Source organism: Nicotiana tabacum, chromosome 22, assembly GCF_000715075.1.
Source record: "Nicotiana tabacum cultivar K326 chromosome 22, ASM71507v2, whole genome shotgun sequence".
Classification (NCBI taxonomy): domain Eukaryota; kingdom Viridiplantae; phylum Streptophyta; class Magnoliopsida; order Solanales; family Solanaceae; genus Nicotiana; species Nicotiana tabacum.
The window spans coordinates 228620617-228640571 of NC_134101.1; the positions used below are offsets into that span (position 1 = coordinate 228620617).

Consider the following 19955-nt stretch of genomic DNA (forward strand, 5'->3'; position numbering starts at 1 on the left):
AAATGTGGCCCAGAGTATTTGTGTGGTTATAAACCCTTCTCATTAAGGGTAGAGTTGTAAGTTTAAGCTAAATTATTATTAAATTTAGAAAGGGTTTATTCTTTTTGGAACGGACCAAAAAGGAAATAGGTTCACGTAAACTGGAACAAAGGGAGTATTAACTTTTTGGCTCACTCTCGAAAAATCTCAATCTTTCTATCAATTTTGCAGTTCTACCCCATAATTCTTTATATATTTCAATATAATATTTGATTCACACGGTTTGTACGCTGTATCATACAATGCGTCCTTTGCCCTTGTATTTGTAATAACTTATTTTGAATTCAATTAAATATTGAGCAAATCAACCTCCATATTTTGTTGGATTCCTTTTGATAGTATCTTAAATTATTAGAGATATAATCTCCTATTATAACGAATAGTGGAAATTTGAGAACATTTGGAAAGAAACTCTCTTCAGAAATTAAATACACCATTAATTTAATTTATATGGCATCATCTTTTTATTATTCAATCCAGATAAGGATGATAAGTTTTTATATTTAAATATAATTTAACTTTAAACTACCCATTTATTATTACTTAAAAAATTTTATAGCCACAAAAATTTTAAACATATTTTAGAATATAAGTGTAAGTTTTATAGTCACATAAATATTTGTCACAAGTCTTAAAAATCTTATTCTCTTTTTAAGCTTTTAATTACGTGATATAGATTAAAATTAAAATGGTGAAAATAACAAAATATCTATCTATTCTATCTATAAATATAGAATAACAAAAGCAAAACTGTAATAGGATGCCAAGTGGAATACCCACAATTCAACACATGTCAAACCTTAAGACAAATCTCCAACATAGTTGGAATTCAAAATTAATTTAAACTACAAATCATGAAAATAAACTTGCAACCTACGAATTTCAGAAGAATTGTATACTTCCTCCAATATTTTGGCAGTTATTGTATTATATTTGGAAATTACAAAAAGAAAAAAACAACTCCCACTTTTTTTGTTGGCCGTTTTCTAATAAAAACTACCCACTCAAATTTGCCAATTATTTTTATAAAGAAAAAAGAAAAATTAAAACAAAGAAAACAGTGTCCTAAACCTCATGACTGATCGTGTCCTAAACGTGGGCTTCCCACGAAAATCCCTATTTTATCTACATCTCTCATAATTGTTGATTTATAAGCTTTATTATTTCAAATCCTTTTCAAATCTCTATTTTATCTACTCATCTGATTACTACAACAGCTTTGCAAATATGGCTACACAAGTTCATTAAATCAGACAAATTTCAAGCAACTCGATGCAATTGAATCTCAAAGTTAGAGTCGTTCGAATGTGGGAAATTCTGGATCGATTCAAGCCTGAAATATCATATTCCATGTAATTGGTTATACATGGTTCAAAGGTAACATATTCAACTTTCACATAGTTTTAAAGTTCCGCTTCTCTGTAGTATTTCTGTTTCTGAAAGTAAGATTAACAATTCTGTATAAATTACAGGAAAATCAACATTTTTTTCCGTATTCTAAAGTATTTGCTAAGACTTATATAAACTTTCTTTTTTCCCCATAGCATCAATTATCTAAGAAGTTGCTCCAGTAATTTCAATTCTTTATAAATTGTTCTTTAAGTGATATGGAATGAACTATAGCAACCAAGGGCGTACGCATGATTTTTCGTAAGCGGTATCGACATTTAAAGAAATGAACAAATAAAATATACATCAGTGTAACAATACGCATTAAAATAATAAATTCGAATCTTATTAAAAAAAATTAATCAACTATGTTACTACAACCCTCCTCGACATGTTTTATTTTTTTTGAAATATATTCAGAATATACTTACTAGAAATAATATTAAATATTACCTTTTCTATATATAACACTAAATAATCACTTAAAACTCTTTCATTATTTGACTTGCAAATTGGTTTGAACCAATTTCATCGCCGCCCAATATAAAGATAGAAAGAAAAAGAAATAGTAAGACAACTTAGCATAGAACCTACGAAAAATTATTGTTAATGCGGCCCAAGCTCTAGTGTGGTCCACTAGTTTAGTTTATCCTTACCAGCTAAGGGGTCAAGGGTTGCACCTTCGATGCCACATTCTTAAGCAGAAAAGGCATCAAAAAAGTTACTCAGTTTTAAGCACGTCATGAAAAACTGTTGATATTCGAACCCAAGACTTCACCAAGGAACGTGAAGCGCATGACCAAAAGAGCTAGCGAGATATATGTGTAAACCAGTGTCCATTTTTTTATTAATACATTTATTTGTACATATTAATAATTTACACATATTCAGTAAACTTTTTCGGCGAAGCGGTGTCGGATGACACCGCTTACACCGAGGTAAATCCGCCCCTGATAGCAACTATTATCATTCAAGCACAATTGTCCCAGTAGTTTTTAAAAAATTTGAGTTTCTTGAAAAAGATTTTTTACGCTTATAACGATTATAACTCGGGACATACAATTAAGGTAGAAACAAAAGTAAATCCACCGGCACTTAGATCGCAAAGATTGGTGTATTGTAATATAGAGTCCATTATATTTGACCTGTATAGTGCAAATAATATTTTACTTTAACCAAGTTAATAAAAATATTATTTGACTAAAACTATAGTTCTGAGAATATGTACTGATATTCAAACTTGGACATGGTGGTTAAATTATTACTGATTGTGGTTTTTTAGTTGAAAAAAAATAAAATGCATGACATATAACTTGATCATTTGATAGGCGATAATGAGCGTGCAAAAATACAAATTACCAAAGTTTACTTTGTCATTCACATGATGGGGAAAACTTTAACCAGTTATGTCCTGATTATGTCGGACATAAAATTTACCTATATTGAATCTTTGCACTTAATAAGATTCATTATGTTCAAAATAAATATCTGACAAATATTAGATATGGTCGCCTTGCTTAGACTATCGTCGAAAGTGTGTTATTAAGTTCTTTCTGATGAATATACAGAAATTTGGCTTATATATGAAATATGTATAGTACAACTATTTCTCTTTTGGTCTCTTAAAGTTGGCTTCACAATTGTGCACTAACATGGAATTTGATTTTCTATGGTGATCGTATACATGCCTCAATCGAGAAGTATGTTATTAAGTTTTTAGAAACAAGATACAGGAATTTGGCTTAAATCGTATGAACTACTTTTTCTTACTTTGGCAGGAAAACTATGATCAAAGTCACCAGTTCATTAATGATGCCTTCTCCATTTAGTGCTCGAGTTGTTAATGTGATCTCACGTCTGGGATGACTTAATGACATACGGAATGTAAGTGCGTTATAGTTCCTTTTCATTCCGATTATTTTTCTCGCCCTTCGTGTAATTGATTTATAAATTAATATTTCCCTAATATAAAGAAGTTTGGTTTCAGTTCCAGCTCAATAGTTTCGAAAAACAAGTGAACTAACTCTCAAACAAATCAAAGAGTTGAAGAATGTAGGAACTAATGACGGTTCCTCAACAATGGTGTCATCACCCTTTCTATCCATGGAGCCAGCTGCTCCAGCTGCTTATTCCTCTGTCCAGGACCTGAGGAAAGTTCTTTTGAGTGAAGAACAAGGCATGTATGAATGTTATGTTGCTCTTTTTGCACAGTAGAACAATAGTAGATAAGAAGTAATTATCGCAATTACTGGATCTGTAAGTTCAAAGACTACTTTAGTAAACCATGAGGTTGATTATGTATTGGGTCAATTACATACTAAAAACGCTACAAATGCACTATCCAAGACTCTTAAAGATGTCAATAAGCATCCAATTGTTAGACATGAAGCAAATTGTTGGTTCTCATTGCACACCCAAACATAGATCTTGAATAACTACAATTTATGTGTTGTATTTGCCCATTTGGTGTTGATGTCAAAGGCCAATTTCTCTCCAGCCTCAGGTATGATAAACATAATTTACTGCTAATTCTGCACCTATATATGGATAAACCTTAAACTCAAATTAATGATTTATGCTGCTGCATTGGAATTTTCTTCTGTGTACTTCACATTCATTTGACCACTAATTAAATGAGGGAAAGTAGATAGTGATTATCTTGATACGAGTGAAAGTTTCCAACCTTGAAAGCAAAGTTATCGGCCTATACTTTTCAGCTAACTGGTATCCATCATGTACAAAGTTTACAGACCTGTTAATCAATATACACTAATAACTTAAAGATCATAGCAATCCTAATTTTGAAATCGTCTTTGTTTCTTCTGATGAAGACTTTGATGCATTTAACACTTATAAGTCATTGATGCCTTGGCTTGCAATTCCATTCTTTGACTTGGAGTCAAGAAGATCCCTTACCCGAAAATTTGATGTCGAAGGTATCCCTTGCTTGATGTAATTACGTTATAAAATAATATTTCACTTATACAAAGAAGTTTGACTTCAAATCCAGCTAAATAGTTCCAACAAACATGTGAAGTAGTTCTCATTTAAATCACTGAGTTGACGAATATAGAGAATTACGATGACTTTTGAACAATGGTGTCGTCACTCTTTATGTTTGTATATTCAACTGCTCCTGATTCTTATTCCTCTATCAAGGACATGACAAAAGTTCTTTTGAGTTAAAAATATGGTATATATGAATGCTATGTTCTTCTTTGTGCATTACAGATTAATGGAGGAGAAGAATCTATTTATGCGATTATTTAATCTGTAGGTTCAAAGATTGCTCTATTAAAACATGAGGTTGCTTATGTAGTTGGTCAATAACAGAATAAAAAGATTTCAGATGCTTATCTTTTTGGACTACAAAATAATGGAGGAGAACAAGCTATTTCTATAATTACTGAATATTTAGGTTCAAAGAGTGGTATATTAAAGCATGAGCTGGCTTATGTATTGAGTCAATTGCAGACCAAAATAGTTTCAGTTGCACTGTCCATGACTAAAGATGTCCATGAGCATGAAATGATTAGACATGAAACACCCGAAGCTCATTGTTCTATATCAGATGCTCAACTTTATTTGGTTTTCTCTTGCAATGGTTTGGAGTTTTAGCATTTGGGTGATAGACACTATTTTTCTAGCGAACCTTCCAAGATTTACTTATTTTGTCATGTAGAATTTGTTACATTTAATTAAGAAAAACGGTAGTTTTTCCATGCAGAGCTACATCAGCGACATCATACGTTATTATAGGATAATTCAAGACTTGTGTGATCCTACTTGGGGAATATTTCCTATTTGATTCAAATGCTTACTTTCGTTAAAAATCCAACTGATGAGATTTCTTATGGTTATGGACGCCTACAATTGATAAATAATGATACTCAAACTCCGATGCCTAATATATTGCACTTCTTGTAGATTGTGACAATGATTATGAACCTATTATTTCACAAAGTTGAGAAGTTGTTGTTACCGTGCTTGAATTCGAGAAATCAGGCAATTCATTTGAGCTTCTCTTCATGTAGATATCCGGGTTGTGAAACTGTACCATGTGACTAATTTGAGGTTGCATTTAAGATATTTGTGTTTTTCAATCAAAGTAATTTTGTTTCTTAAGAAGTTTAAGAATTTCTCACACCTTAATAGTATTACTTCTTATTTCTCAGGCAGAATTGTGGTGACAATACAAAGTTGTACTCTCAATTGAAAACTCAGTTGGTGGGAGCATCCACCGTAACTACGATTTACTCCTCCGGCGTAGGCTAGATATTGTGGGAGTGAACTAATTAATGGGTTGTTTGATTGATCATATTAATGTCTTACAATAAAAAATTACCAATCATCTAAGGTTATATTTTTTTTTTTTTTTTTTTTACGAATGTTGTCCTCGCTAACTTTTAACAAGAAGATAAATGTGTTCATTTGTGACTCGAATGTATGAATATTCAGTGCATTTATATATTCATAAAATAATTCCATTGCATCTTCGTGTCTATTGTATTTTCCAAGTTATATCTTTTTATAAAAATTATATTTAATATTTCTACTAACCTATTATAGCAATTTCAAAAGAAAAAAGAAGCCAAAACCCTGAGATCTCGCCCTTAATCGTCAGACTAGCGAGAAGCAAGAACATAGGTTTTTCCCAGTGAAAAACACGAGGGTTTTGCCCGCAAAGATTTTCTGTCTCTCACACATTTAAGTATAACTCCCTCTCTCTCTCGCACTCACACACACACTGTAATTGTTGTTTGTAGCTGTAATTGATTTATTTATAGTTCACAAATAAAATGGTTTTGGAGGATTCATATTGCCAATTTCAGACTATTTGATTTATTTGTAGCTCACCATTTTTTTTTCTGATTTCTATAAATTGTCCTTGTTTAGTGGTGCATTTTATATGGATTTCCTTGAAAAATGTTGTATCTTGAGAAGTTATTTTTGGATCATTTTTTAGTATTTGGTTGGATATAGAAGTAGGTGACTTATGGTATTCCTATAAACTACTAGCATGGGCGGAGCTAAATTGAAGAAAAGGCAGGGGGGGGGGGTTCAATTGAATCCCTTTGTCGAAAAATTACAGTATGCTAATACGGCAGAAACTAACTATTTTTTTGTTATATTTAAACTGTTGAACCCACTTGACATGAGTAAAAATTCTAGTGAAGTGGCAAAGGATTCAAAAAATTTCCTTAGATCATAGGTTCCAATTTCAGGCATGACAATCTAGTTTTTTTTTGGGGTTGAGAAAGTAACATAACAATCTAGTAATTTTTGAATCCCCTTGTATGAAATCCTGGCTCCACCACTACTATTACGCGGAAACTAGAGGATAGGGTGTGATGGTGGTGTTTGGTAGTAGTTTTTAGTGTTTGCTTGGTAGCAATATCTAATTGTTGGTTGAATCAAATGATATGAAGTAAGGATTGAGGCTTGAGATATTTGTAAAGAAAATAATTTCCACTAGTAAGCTGCAATGTAAGTTGTTTTCTCCTATTTGCTGGATAATGTTGTCCTTGGAGAATACAATTTCTCGATTTTGAGGTAAGAAAATTATGTAAAAGGATTTCGTCAAGGAAAACATTGATGGCTGAATAGTTAAAGCACCCAACTCATTATTGTCGACTTCGTAGGGTTCTCGTCTAAATTGTTTGCTTTATCTTAGTCTTCCACACTCTTTGTTGCCTTCGTGTAGTCAATGGGCTTTTGTTGGTCTGTAAAGTTTTTCTTTCTGTTCGTGTCAAATTGTCCTTCTCTTATTCTTATATCTTTTAATTTGACAACATTTTAAGGGAGTTTCCCTTGTGGAAAGATTCTATTCATCAAGTTACCTACAAAAGAGAAAAGGAGTGTATTCTACTCTTCAAGTTTGTTACCAATCTCAGTGATTACAAATTGTTTTTTCGATCTAACAAAAATTAGTTAAGAACTCTGTCTATGTGAGTTTTGGATAGCTGGTCTGAGCTAAAATGAAGGAGGAGGGTTGCAGCAAGTTGACATGCAACGGAAATATTAATCATAATATGATGAATCTCTAAAGATTTTATAAGGAGGATTCACACAACCTACAACCACTAGTTTGGAATCGAGGTTTAGTTGATCAAACAATGTTTAGGACAACTTCTGCATAGATCTTGCTGTCTTTTTGTTTTTTGGTCACTCAGAGAGGTTGCTACTTCAAAAACGGAATCTGAAATTAACTCATGAATTATTCAGTATCTTGATTACGCCAGAAGTAGAGAACACCTATTTCTGTTATTTACCTCTTCAGAGCTGGAAACGTTATCCAAAAATTCTTTGGAATCCATCGGATGCTGATCTGTCGGAGATGATTTTTCTTTCAGGATAGGAAAACTAAATGTTGGCCAGAGGCAGAAAAGTTGCTGGGAAGGGGGAGACAGTGGCTGCACATTATGCTTTTGGCCCACTTGAAGATGATTTTATTATTAAGCATAGACTTCTTACTCGCACAACAACCACTAGAGGTGAACCGCCGCTGAAGAAACTTCAGAAAAAGTTTACTGCTTTTGCTTCGGAGGTAGAGAAGGAAGCTGATAACTATGGCGATTGTGAAAAACTTGCCAAAGCTTTTTTGCAAGAGCTAAATACATTTGAGATCCCGCTCCTAAAGAGCAAAGCAGTCATAGATGCAAACCTTAGGGAGAAGGAGAATTTCAATGGCCTGAAAGATGAGATAAATGGACAAATATTACAAGCTCAGGCCGATATAGAAGATCTCAAGAGGCAACTTGAAGAAAGCAAGATAGAGAGGCAGCATAAAGAAGAATGCGAGGCCATCAGGAAGTTGGTCGCGATGCAGCCTCCAAGATCTGAAACTCAGAAGGATATTACAGATCTTGAGAAAGAGATAGCCATGTTGGAGGCAGAGAATACTGCTAGTTCAAGAATGTTGGAGCTTCGTAAAAAGCAATTTGCGCTTCTATTACACGTGGTACGTATCTTTCTATAAAAACCATCTAGTTTGTTCTGTTGACTTTTCACTGGAATTCATGAATAGCTTCTATTTGATTATAGTAGCTAAAGACTGTAGGAATTAGAGATAACTGACATAATCCACTGACCAACAGGTCCACAACATCTTTAGAGAATTGCAGGATAATTCTCCTTCAATAAGCTTTTCTCTTCGGCATTTACATTTCACATTCGTAAATTTGTACTTTAAACCTGTAAAATCGGAAAGAGACTCTCTCTTGACCTGACTTTCCCTAGTGGCTTTGACTGCGGTTATTTTTGGTATTACCGTCAACTCTCTAATTGCTGCTAAAGTGATGGTAAAACTCTATTGAATTTATAAGGAAAGGTAACCATCAACAGTAGGCGAAAATCCCAGGCTTTTCAAAGTTTTCTTTATTTGCTTCTAGTACTGTTTATCTTTATTCAGCATATCCTGAAATCCTCTGAAATTTAGCCAGTTGCTCTCATCATTGCCTTAGCATTCTAGTTTTCTGACCTAAAAGGCGATCACAATCTTTTTTTTTTCTTTTTTGTAAAACAGTTGCATTTCTCTATCTATTTAAATCATCAAATGTTAGTATATCTCAACGATGTTTCGTGAAATTTATGTAAGACTGACTGGGAAACTTGGTGTTAAGTATTTTTGTTTGATTAATAATTCTGAAGAGACTATCCTAAATTTTAATTTCTTAAGTTGGTTATTATCTTTCCATTACCCTTGGCATTATTGGGGGTATATACAGTTTCAAGTTACATGATCTGAATGTTCATGAAGGGTTTCTTAACTTGAACATGACTACAAGATAAGAAGAAACAGCCTATACAGCATCCTTGCTGATTCTTGTGGCAGAATTAGTGATTATGGAAGAGAAAATAATTGATTTTCCTTTGTTTCCTTTTGACTTCCTTCATCTTATACGAGCATTTTTTTGACAATGAGAAGACATGCTACCAAATGCATCTTATTCCACTTCACCTCTTGTAGTGCTTTGCCAACAATGTACAACAACAACAACGATCCAGTATAATCCCACAAGTGGGGTCTGGGGAGGGTAGTGTGTACGCAGACCTTAACTCTACCCCAATGGGGTAGAGAGGTTGTTTCCGATAGACACTCCGCTCAAGAAGGCGAAAAGACGAAAAGAGATAATATATCAGTACCATCACCAAAAAACCATGGAAATAATAACATCACAAGAACCAGTGAATAGATGGAAAGCAGAAATAATAACTAGTTAATAAGGCCCGACACTATGAAAACGGAGTAGTGTAAACACAACACTGACCACGAGCAGTCTAAGACTAAATCCTATCAGCCTAGCCTCATACTAGTAGACGAAATATGCTCAACTACCTCCTAACCTATACCTTAATGATTGACCTCCACAGCTTCCTGTCGAGAGCCATGTTCTCAGAGATCTGAAACCTCGCTATATCCTGCCTGATCACCTCTTCCCAATACTTCTTAGGCCGCCCTCTATGTCTCCTCGCGTCCACCATCGCCAACCGCTCACACCTCCATACCGGGGCATCCAAGCTCCTCTTTTGGACGTGCCCAAATCATCTGAGCTCGCTTCTCGCATCTTGTCATCAATAGGAGCCATGCCCACCTTCTTCCGAATATCTTCATTCCTAATCTTATCCATCCTAGTGTGCCGGCACATCCACCTCAACATCCTCATTTCTGCTACTTTTATCTTCTGGTTATGTGAGTTCTTAACTGGCCAACACTCATCTGCATACAATATGGCCGGCCTAACCACCGCTCTATAAAACTTACCTTTGAGTAGCGGTGACACTTTCTTGTCACACAGGACTCCAGATGCTAACCTCCATTTCATCCGCCCCACCCCTATACGGTGTGTGACATTCTCGTCGATCTCCCCATCCCCCTGGATAACCGACACAAGGTAATTGAAACCGCCTCTCTTGGAAATGACCTGCAATCCAAGCCTCACGTCCATGCCCGCTTCCCTCGGCTCGACACTGAACTTGCACTCAAGATATTCCGTCTTCGTCCTGCTCAATTTGAAACCCTTAGACTTAAGGGGCTGTCTCCAAACCTCCAGCCTCTCGTTAGCGCCACTCCGCGTCTCGTCAATCAGAACAATGTCATCAGCGAATAACATACACCATAGCACCTCTTGCATAACCCTTTGCCAACAATGTGGTCTTGCATAATATAAGCTACTCAAAGAATGGACTTTAAGATTACTAATTGGCGGTAAGAGATCTCCTCCGCATCAAAAAGTCGTGGTAACTGGTAAGACATAAAATAGTTTCCTATAACCATAGGTCCACACCAGTAATTTGCATTGAGCCCGTACTTGTTCATCCTAATTATGGATGAGATAACTAACAATATACAAGATAAGATCCTATGGTATAAGCTATTTGCAGAAGACATTTCTGATATGAAATTAGCAAGGGTGTTAAGTGACTAAAAGTTTGAACTACAGAGAAGAACGCTAAAAAATTAGGTTATTAGAATACGTAAAAGTAAGGCATAATATGTGCATTATTTCTGCCGCGATCCACTAGTTGCGCCGATTCATAAAACAAGATAAAAAAGGAAAGACATAATATATGCATTGCAAGTTTAAATCAGAAGAGTTAACTGAAGTGAGATTAGGAGGGACTACGTCACCACGGTGCCCAGAGTTTGTGCAAGATAAAAGAAAGACATAATATATCCCGTGCAAGTTTAAATCAGATGAGTTTAATTGAATTGAGATTAGGCGGAATTACGGTGCCTAAATACAGACAGTTTTACTTATCTTGGCTTGATGTTCCAGGAGGATATGAAGGTGTGTAATGCATAATTAAAATAGTGGTCGAACTGGAGAAGTGCTATTAGATTATTATGTGATAGGAAGATACAAGCCAAAGTGAAATGCAAGTTTAATAGAAAGTTCTAAAGCTGGTAGTTTTTATGGAAGTGAATATTGAGCCTCTAAGGTCCTATATATCCATAAGATGGGTACCACAGAAATACGGATATTAAGATGGATGTGTAATCATACAAGATTAGAAATAAGTACTCCCTCTATCCCATTTTATGTGGTATGTTTCCTTTTTAGTCTGTCTAAAAATGAATGGCGCCTTTATATATGTAGAAACAATTTAACTTTAAACTTCCATTTTACCTTTAGTGATATGATGTTATAGCCATACATGTCTATGACATGTTTTAGACTACAAGTTTTAAAATTCATTTACTTTTTTCTTAAACTCCGTGTTCAATTAAAAAATGCTACATAAATTGGGGCAGAGAGAGCATATCCGACAGAAGGAGCAAATAGAATACACAGAAAATAAACGAATGAAGATTGCTGAAGATGATTTTGTCCAATATTTGCTAGGAGTATTATGATCTTGTTAAAAATTTGTATGTCAGGAAAAAATGTAGAAAACTTTAAGGGATAGAAGACCTTATTGATTGAATAGTAGCATGAGAAGGGTCTAATGGAGCGAAGTGGATTGCGAGGATTCACATAGTTAATCTCAGCTAGTCTGGAACTAAGCCTTAGTAGTTGTAGTATGGCATTTGGTGGAATAACATTCTCATCAAAATTGAATATTTTTGATAAGTGTAGAGCTACAAATTGACAAAACAAAAAATAAATCCCATTTTGAGAAAACTGCATGGTACCTAATACTGCAATAAAAGAAGTGAACGTTAGTGTGTGTATATATATATATAGAGAGAGATTGCAGTTTATGTCTAGGAGACATTTGAGAGTTTGTGGCCCATCAATTGAATCATCGAAATTATTTCCAATCCCCTTTACCTTTTTTTTTTTGATTTTGTATTTATCATTTTACTTTGTAAGTTTAGCCTAGCTTATGGTACGTATTGTCCGCTTTGGTCCAATAGACCTAATAGGTTTATCCCTTGGGCTACGCGTAAATTTGTGCTATGCCTGATAAAGCTTTTCACTTTACTCTCCCATTGGGATGTGGGATTCGCCTAAAGTGTCATCTATATCCCTTATTCAAAAGTTTGCCAGCTAGAAGCCTGCCAGTTCTTCTATGACCCGCCCTCGTCGGCCCGCCTCCGTCATGGGCGTCACATACATCTCCCTTACAGATTCAGCGTCCTCGTTGAGGTTTGCCCCACCATCGTACTGAGGGATCATCCAGCTCTAACAGCCTAAGCTCATGGCACGTATTGTCCACTTTGGTCCAACAAACTCCACAGATTTGTCCCTTGGGCTACGCCATCAATCGTGTCCAAAAGCACGCGTACCATGTGAACTTGTGCGATGCTGTATAAAACACTTGACTTTCCTCTCCCACTCTGATTGGAATTCACCTAAGGTGTCATCTGTCCTCCTTCTTTAGAAGCTTATCAGCTAGAAGTCTGCAAGTCCTTCTATGATCCGCCTCGTCGTCCAGCCCTCCGTTATGTGTGTCTCAACCTCCTTTTCTTTTATGTATGTCTATTCTAATATTCTTTTCTTCCTCCTCCCGCCACCTGCGGGGGTGGGGGTGGGGGTGGGGGTGGGGTGGAGATGAGGGTGGGAGTTGGGAGATCTCTTCCCATCTTTGTTTCAGAAATCAGCTATGGTTCTATTTACACTTCGGTTAAACACCTACATACTAGTGGAGGGAGAGCCAACACATAATTAATTAATACAACAACAACATACCCAGTATTATCCCACACCGTGGGGTCTAGGGAGGGTAGTGTGTGTGCAGACCTTACCCCTACCTTGTGAGGAGGATAGAGAGGTTGTTTCCAATAGACCCTCGGCTCGAGAACATAATTAATTAATATAGAACTTAAAACTGAGACCTCATACTCACAGTGCCAAAGGTTGACTTACAGCACTATTAGATCAAGGCCTCCTTTGGCCGTGGAAAGAATCTTATTTTTCCATCCATGCCTTCAGTTTTCCTTTTCTTTAGATTGATGAGCTCAGTGTCTAATGGTTAGAAGGAATACGTTGTAGAATTTGGAAGGGCCTTCATAGCAACCCTTATTGATCATTCTAATTACTGTGATTTTGAGGGACTTAATTCATGTCAAATCTTCTACTGCTGCTCCATCATTGTGAAGGGCTATGCTAAAATTTGATCCCTTCTTCCTCCTATTATCTTCCCGATTCACGCTTTGGTCTTTCACAGTTTCAGACATATTCAACTATTCTCTAATTTATTGCAGCTATTGTAACTTCCAATTACTATAAATTATGTTTCAGTCGAATTTTTCTATCACCAATGATAAGCAACTGATGTGTGATAAGCAGATGACTGGGTCATTGTAAAAGATCGATTGTCAAATTTTCCATGTTTGTAGTAGATAGATAGTTAACGTTTGTATAAGTGCTTAATATTTATATATATTTGAGAACACTTTGATCGGTATAAGTGGATATCTTTTGCTGATGTTCAAACTTCTTCCTTAGGTTGATGAGTTGCAGAACACGATAGAGGAAGAACAGAGGAGTTTGGTTGAAGAGATGAGGAATGCAGTTGATGATCATAATAAGAGTGGGCTGGAGGATGCTACTGGGGGTCCTGGAGCAATGGCTGTGGATTAGTGCATGAATTGCACCTAGACCCCGTAATTATAAGTTTATTCTTTCATACATCATCTATGCGTAGCAATAGATCTCTTAATGCAGTACCTAATATTGGAACTCAAGTCTTCAAGTGATGTAGCTTTTGTATGATGCATATCTTACTTCATATCAAAGGATTTACATCTCAGCATCCATAAACTGCAATACTAATATTGCACAAAAGTACTGGTGTTGGAGAGGCATTTGCTTCTTCGTAACAGTTTCTTTCAGGTTTTAATAGGTTTTCTTTGATTGTCAAACAAAGTTTAGCCCTTTGGAGATTGCTCAGAGTCAAGTCAATGACTTCTGGCAATCTAAGCTTTATCCTTAGAAGTATAGGCTAAGTTGGCTTCATTTTGATTTGGTGCTGTCACCAGGTCACAACCTTGTCCTGTAGTAGAAGATAGTCTGCAGGAATCATGTTTGGTAGGGTCGAGGTGCTGTGAAGGCTTACTTAGGAATTGAGCATGAGAAATAACATATCACATTATGCTGCACATGTAGCTTTAAGCGTTATCTTCTGGCATCTTAGACACCTTTCATCTACATGCACCACATATCTAAGAATGTTAAGATCTTTAAGATTATCAATAGAGAATATTTTATTGTCTTTCTATGTTTCAGTTAATGAGTTCAGTCTTCATTGTTGCAGTTGGCATACTAAGGACAAGACTTTGCCAGATGACAAATAGCTCCTACCAATGGCTGTATTTGAGTATTAAGCATTCTTTTTTCTTGGAAAAGAATTTCCAAACTCCTAGCCTTTTTCAAGGGATGTTGTAAATTTATGTCAACTTTGTATCAGATGCCAAATTTAGAGGTGTAAGTTCAAGGACCTGGCCATTTGGACCTCTAATGTGCCTGAGAATCAGCCTTTACTAATTTTGATTTTTCTTTCAGAATTATGATATCATGTTGATTCCAGTCCTATAAAATATCAATCAATGAGCCCTCTTCTGTCCCCAACCCCTCCCTCACCCAGGGCCCAAACTGTTCTCTTTCTTCCTTTTTGTGATAAAGATGGTATTTGATCAACTTGAGTATGCATTGTGTATATATGGACTATTCTACCTGTTGATTGGTACTTTCAACCAATATAGATACAGAATAACTCTGCCCACCAAGGTTAAGGTAGATCGGAAGAAATTGCCTTGTGTTCATTTATGCAGACCAGAGTCTTGTAATAGCTTTCCGTCATGCTATTTAACAATTTTGCGTTTCTATGATACTGTAGAAATGCAGTACACATTACCAGCCTCACTTGTGAGATTACACTGAGTTTGTTGTTGTTGTTGTTGTTGTTGTTGTTGTTGTATGATAGTGTAGAAATGCTGGATATGACAGTTTTTTTTTTTAATGTACTCTGATTTTGACATGCACAAATTGGTGTGGCTAAAACGAAAGATGGATTAAATTCTGATGGAGAACAGTCACCCTGACATCTCAGTTAGTTTATTATTGAGGGACCATTCTGATTTTGGTTGTGATGCCACATTCAGTTTTCAAATTTGATTTACTTGTCCACTTCACTTAATTTGAGATAGTCAAAACCTTAAAACATGAAACATGAAAGGATTGACTCAGTCCAACTATAAAAAATTCTAAATGGACTTTAATTAATTAACTTGATTTAAAGCCCAAGTTTTGATCAATTATATAAATAGTGCTTGACCTTCATAGTTTAGAAAATTGTCAGACTTATTGAGGTTGAGTGTCATAGAATAAAGTATTAGATGTAAAATTCATGATGGAAACTGAGGATAGTAAATTTTGGATGGAATGAATAATAAATTCCTCAACAGTCGAGATTGAGGTTTTTTCAAAATGAAAAGGAAAAAAAAAATTAAGAAGTAAGAGGAACCTTGGAATTACAATTAACCACTATTAGAGAAAATTATGATAAGAGCTGCAATCACCAATTAAAACTGATTTCCAAATTAGAGTTGTCCTTATAGAAGAAGAATGCCCCAACTAAGTATAGTGTTTATCTTAACATATCACACTATTGATCATATGTCGGGTAAAACTAATAACTCGAATCCAAAGAATGCTATTGGATTATTGGATTATTGGTTTAGTAACGATTTGATGTTATTTGACTATTGAGTTATCGGTATAGGTCTTGATTTATCCAATATGATTTAACCGATAACCTGATGAGCTTTATCAAAATTATAGTTACATCCTTAAGTATATAAAGCCACCTTAAGGCTTGATTGATTTAAACTTTCTGAATTTCTCATCTTTATTCTTCAATTCATATTTATAGTGTTAAACTTTTAAAGAATTAATTATTTAAATTTTTAGTTTTTTTTATTAACCATGATTCTTTATCATATAAGATTAGGTTTTTACCATTTTTTTTGTAGTCAGTAAATTAGCTTGTTGAATGTATTATTAATTACTCCTACTAACTTATTTAAGAATTGAAATTATTCATTGGAATTTTCACATGCAAAGAAAGTTTTTATTTTCTAAAATTGAAATTTAATCTCTCTTATCTTAAGAACAAAAATTAAGCTCGTTTCTCTTACCAGTATGATCATGGTATCTATTATAAAAATATGAGATTTTTGGATATTTTCGATTCTTGTCGGGTAAATCGATAACCAAACTAATTACTATCAATAACCGATACCCGATAATCGATATCTTATCGGTTTGGTTATCAGTTTAGTATATTTATAAACTGATAACTGATTCGCCAAATCGATAATATTCACGACCGAGCTGAACGGACCGATATCCACCCCTAGTCTTTTCACTTTAAAGTGGAAAAAACATAAACTTATGGCACCAAAGTGTAGTTTTTTCTAATAAGAATGACTTATTGTTTACCTTACCACTAGACATCTTGGCATGTAGTTTGAACTTTGAACTCTTTTCACTTCAAACTTGAATAAACACAAACTTATGGTACCAAAGTGTAGTTTCTTGTAATCAAAATGATTAACTTTGTGAAACTTTCCAATCACCATTTTGGCATGTAGTTGGTGAGAATATATAAAATAAATAAATAAAAAATGCACATAGGAAACACTTTAGTACATATCTACTGTAAAACAGCACATATCTCATCCCCTTTTTGTCCCCTTTCTTCTTTTTAGGGTTCATTTCATTCTCTCTCTCTCACGCTCACTGTTTCCACCTTCAGCTTCAGCTCATCTTCTTGGTAAGAACCCAAATCTCAATTTTAATTTACATAATATTTCATGGGTTTTAATTCAAATTTGCCATCAAGTTGACTTTTTTTTTGGGTGAATTTCTTTGTTTCGGTGTTTTTGATGGGGTTTTTTCTTTCTTCAAGATTTTGTGTTATATGTATGTTATGATTTGATTAAAGTGTAAAGGAGCTAGCTTTATTAGTAATTTGTATGATCGTGAGGATTGAAGATCATAAGAGGGTAGTTTTTGGATGGATTATCTGGTCAGTTACTGTATTGGCTAATAACTTAAATTCTGCTTAGAATATGTATGTTTCCAAAAACCTCTTGGCAAAGGCCTTACTGCACAAAGTTACCCGGTACTTGTGGTCGTGGGAGGTAGCAGGCAGTGGCGAAGCAAGAATTTTTTCCAAAGGTGTTCAGACTTGAAAGACTAAATAAATTTCCCGACAAAGGGTGTTCAATATATGTTATATACATCTAAAGTCAATATTTTAAGACAGAAGAGTGGTCGGTCAATTGACCACCCTTGGCAAAAGGTGGCTTCGCCCCTGTTAGCAGATACCTCGTGGAATTGTCGAGATGTGCACAAGCTGGCTCCTTCCCCTTGAATTTATGCAAAGAGGATGTATCCATTGCTCAAAATCCATGTTCTACGGACCAAGGAGCAACTATACTGTTGCACCGACCATTGAAATATCAGTAAAATTGATAATTGAGGTTTTGAGAATTTGTCACATTAAAACTGGGATGAAGAAGAAAGTTAAATGTTAGTGAAATTGATAATTCTTGTTTTGTAAGAAGTATGCTCAAATTTGTGTTTTCCCTCTTTAAGAAATCTTCGCAAAGAGATCTAAAAAAAAACCACATTCTTGACGAGTGAGGGTTCCTCTAGAGGGAAGAGGTTGATAAACCACAATTTACATTTATCTAATCAAGAAGTCTCAGATATATTAGTACAAATAGTCATCGATTCTCTTGAGAGGTCTCTGGGGGGAGTATTTTTTTTGTTGGGGGGAGGGGGGGGGATATGGAGATCTGGTTCTCAGGGTTGGATTTAGCAGCTCCGAAAGAAAAAAGAGAGATCTTTTCAAAAAGGGCTATAGGGGGAGGGGAATTTTAGGTTTGGAAGGTCTACTATGACGTTTTTTGATGAATGTGATTAACTCATGAGATCACTTTTGGGCATTACCTGATTCTTTACCTGAATCGATTGTCTTATTTCATGTAATGAAATTGGTAATAATCTCTATTATAGTTGAACTGTTAGTTTGTGGATGTAGGATGATCTGCAGCTTGGTTTAAAAGTTTCAAGTTTTGTTCAGGAAACTGCTGATAAGAGATGTCGAGTGGGAGCTACACACACTGGTGCCACAGATGCAGGCAACCAATTCGGCCTCGAGGGGCTAGCTGTCTTTGCCCAAATTGTGGTGGAGGTTTCGTTGAAGAGCTTGATGACATGCTAGGTGCTAGATCTACTATTGAGGATGATCCTCATTTTGGATTAATGGATCCTTTCCCGGACCCAAGATTTGGTATAATGGACGCCCTTGCTCAATTCATGAGGCAGAGAATGGCAGGAAGAAACCCGAACTTTGACATTAGGACAAGATCCGGCATTGTTCCTGGACAAGGAAGGGGTTTCGGTTCTGGTCCATGGTTGATATTTCACGGCCAAACTCCTGTTAGTATGACGGAAAATGATGCATTTGAGTACTTCTTCAATGGAAGTCCGGGAATGGGGCAGCGGCGACCTAATTTAGATGATTTAATGGGGCCTGGGCTGCAACAGTTGATTGAGCAGCTCAGTATTAATGATAGGCAGGGTCCACCCCCGGCACCTCGTTCCGCAATAGATGCTTTGCCTACTGTCAAGATCACACAGAGGCACCTCAACACGGATTCTCAGTGCCCGGTTTGTCAAGATAACTTTGAATTGGGTTCTGAAGCAAGGCAGATGCCATGTAAGCATATTTACCATGCAGATTGTATTGTACCTTGGTTGGTTCGGCACAACTCGTGCCCTGTTTGCCGCCTTGAGCTGCCTTCGCGACCTTCTGGAAGTGCCCCGACCAATTGGAGTTCAAGAACTGGAAACGTTAGCAGTGGCAGCAACAGTAGTAGCCGGGACAATGCCAGTCAGAACCAGGGTAGGAGGAATCCGTTCTCGTTTCTGTGGCCTTTTCGCTCGTCCAACCAAAACACAGGCAATTATGTTGAGAGAGGAGGAAGCAGCTCGACAGCTCCCTACGAGGAGAACAATGAAGCGAATTACCCCACTTGGCGTTTTTAGTTACTAAGTTTTGTTTCCAGCATCTTTGGATTTTGCCTATTTTCAACTATAAATTATCCTTAGATGGAGTGGAAGTGTTTTTACAATTTACTGTACTGTGGGATGGAAGCTGTTCTTGAAAGGTGTATAGGTGGAAAACATCTTGAAATGCTTAAGGGACTTATGTAAATGATGTTCTCAAAATGTCAATGATACATCTACTGTTGACAATAATTTTGCTTTTAGCAGGTATTTGGTGAAATAGTCTATATGGCACAAGTTGGCTCAGACACCACTATGGCACTATTACTAATTTTTTTTTCTTTTTTCTTCTGTTCGTTTATATATGGATTACAGTCTCATCAACTATTAACAACAACAACATACCCAATATGATTCCACTATTAACAAAGTGAGAAAAAGATATATGAATCATAGAGGAGTGGCTCAAGGTTTAATTTGTCACTTATTTTACAAGTATTAAAATTGGAGGAAAATAGAGTGATCCTTATTCCGGTTCAAGGTGTGTACAAGTTGATT

The 19955-nt window shown here is 35.7% G+C and overlaps 2 protein-coding genes, 1 long non-coding RNA gene and 1 pseudogene across 5 annotated transcripts; all 4 read left to right on the forward strand.

The window, feature by feature from the left end:
• The first annotated feature begins 1224 nt into the window (after positions 1–1224).
• LOC142175786 (uncharacterized) lies at positions 1225–3779 on the forward strand. The gene is made up of 3 exons (XR_012704781.1): positions 1225–1416; positions 3207–3312; positions 3416–3779. It is a non-coding gene; the product is annotated as an uncharacterized LOC142175786 (long non-coding RNA).
• Positions 3780–4401: 622 nt separating this feature from the next.
• On the forward strand, positions 4402–5462 carry LOC142176309 (deoxyhypusine hydroxylase-like; annotated as a pseudogene).
• Positions 5463–6000: 538 nt separating this feature from the next.
• Positions 6001–14920, forward strand: LOC107775328 (THO complex subunit 7A). Its single transcript, XM_016595059.2, has 4 exons — positions 6001–6139; positions 7782–8389; positions 13824–13981; positions 14632–14920. Exons 2-3 carry the CDS (start codon positions 7796–7798, stop codon positions 13956–13958), a joined length of 729 nt encoding a protein of 242 aa, XP_016450545.1. The 5' UTR covers positions 6001–6139; positions 7782–7795; the 3' UTR covers positions 13959–13981; positions 14632–14920.
• A 2075-nt stretch (positions 14921–16995) lies between these two features.
• LOC107775327 (putative E3 ubiquitin-protein ligase RHC1A) lies at positions 16996–19649 on the forward strand. 3 transcript variants are annotated; one of them, XM_016595056.2, is made up of 2 exons: positions 16996–17151; positions 18469–19649. In XM_016595056.2, exon 2 carries the CDS (start codon positions 18486–18488, stop codon positions 19434–19436), a length of 951 nt encoding a protein of 316 aa, XP_016450542.1. In that variant the 5' UTR covers positions 16996–17151; positions 18469–18485; the 3' UTR covers positions 19437–19649. The 3 variants fall into 3 exon arrangements, with proteins under 3 accessions (XP_016450542.1, XP_016450543.1, XP_016450544.1); XM_016595057.2 differs by having other exon boundaries at positions 17006–17151; positions 18427–19649; XM_016595058.2 differs by having other exon boundaries at positions 17024–17151; positions 18414–19649.
• The last annotated feature ends 306 nt before the right edge of the window (positions 19650–19955 follow it).

Bases quoted from the DNA above. Each gene is read 5' to 3' on its own strand.
- LOC107775328 (XM_016595059.2), top strand. From the start codon at position 7,796: ATGTTGGCCAGAGGCAGAAAAGTTGCTGGGAAGGGGGAGACAGTGGCT. The intron at 8,390-13,823 runs GTACGTATCTTT...CTTCTTCCTTAG, and splicing joins TTGCGCTTCTATTACACGTG to GTTGATGAGTTGCAGAACAC.
- LOC107775327 (XM_016595056.2), top strand. From the start codon at position 18,486: ATGTCGAGTGGGAGCTACACACACTGGTGCCACAGATGCAGGCAACCA.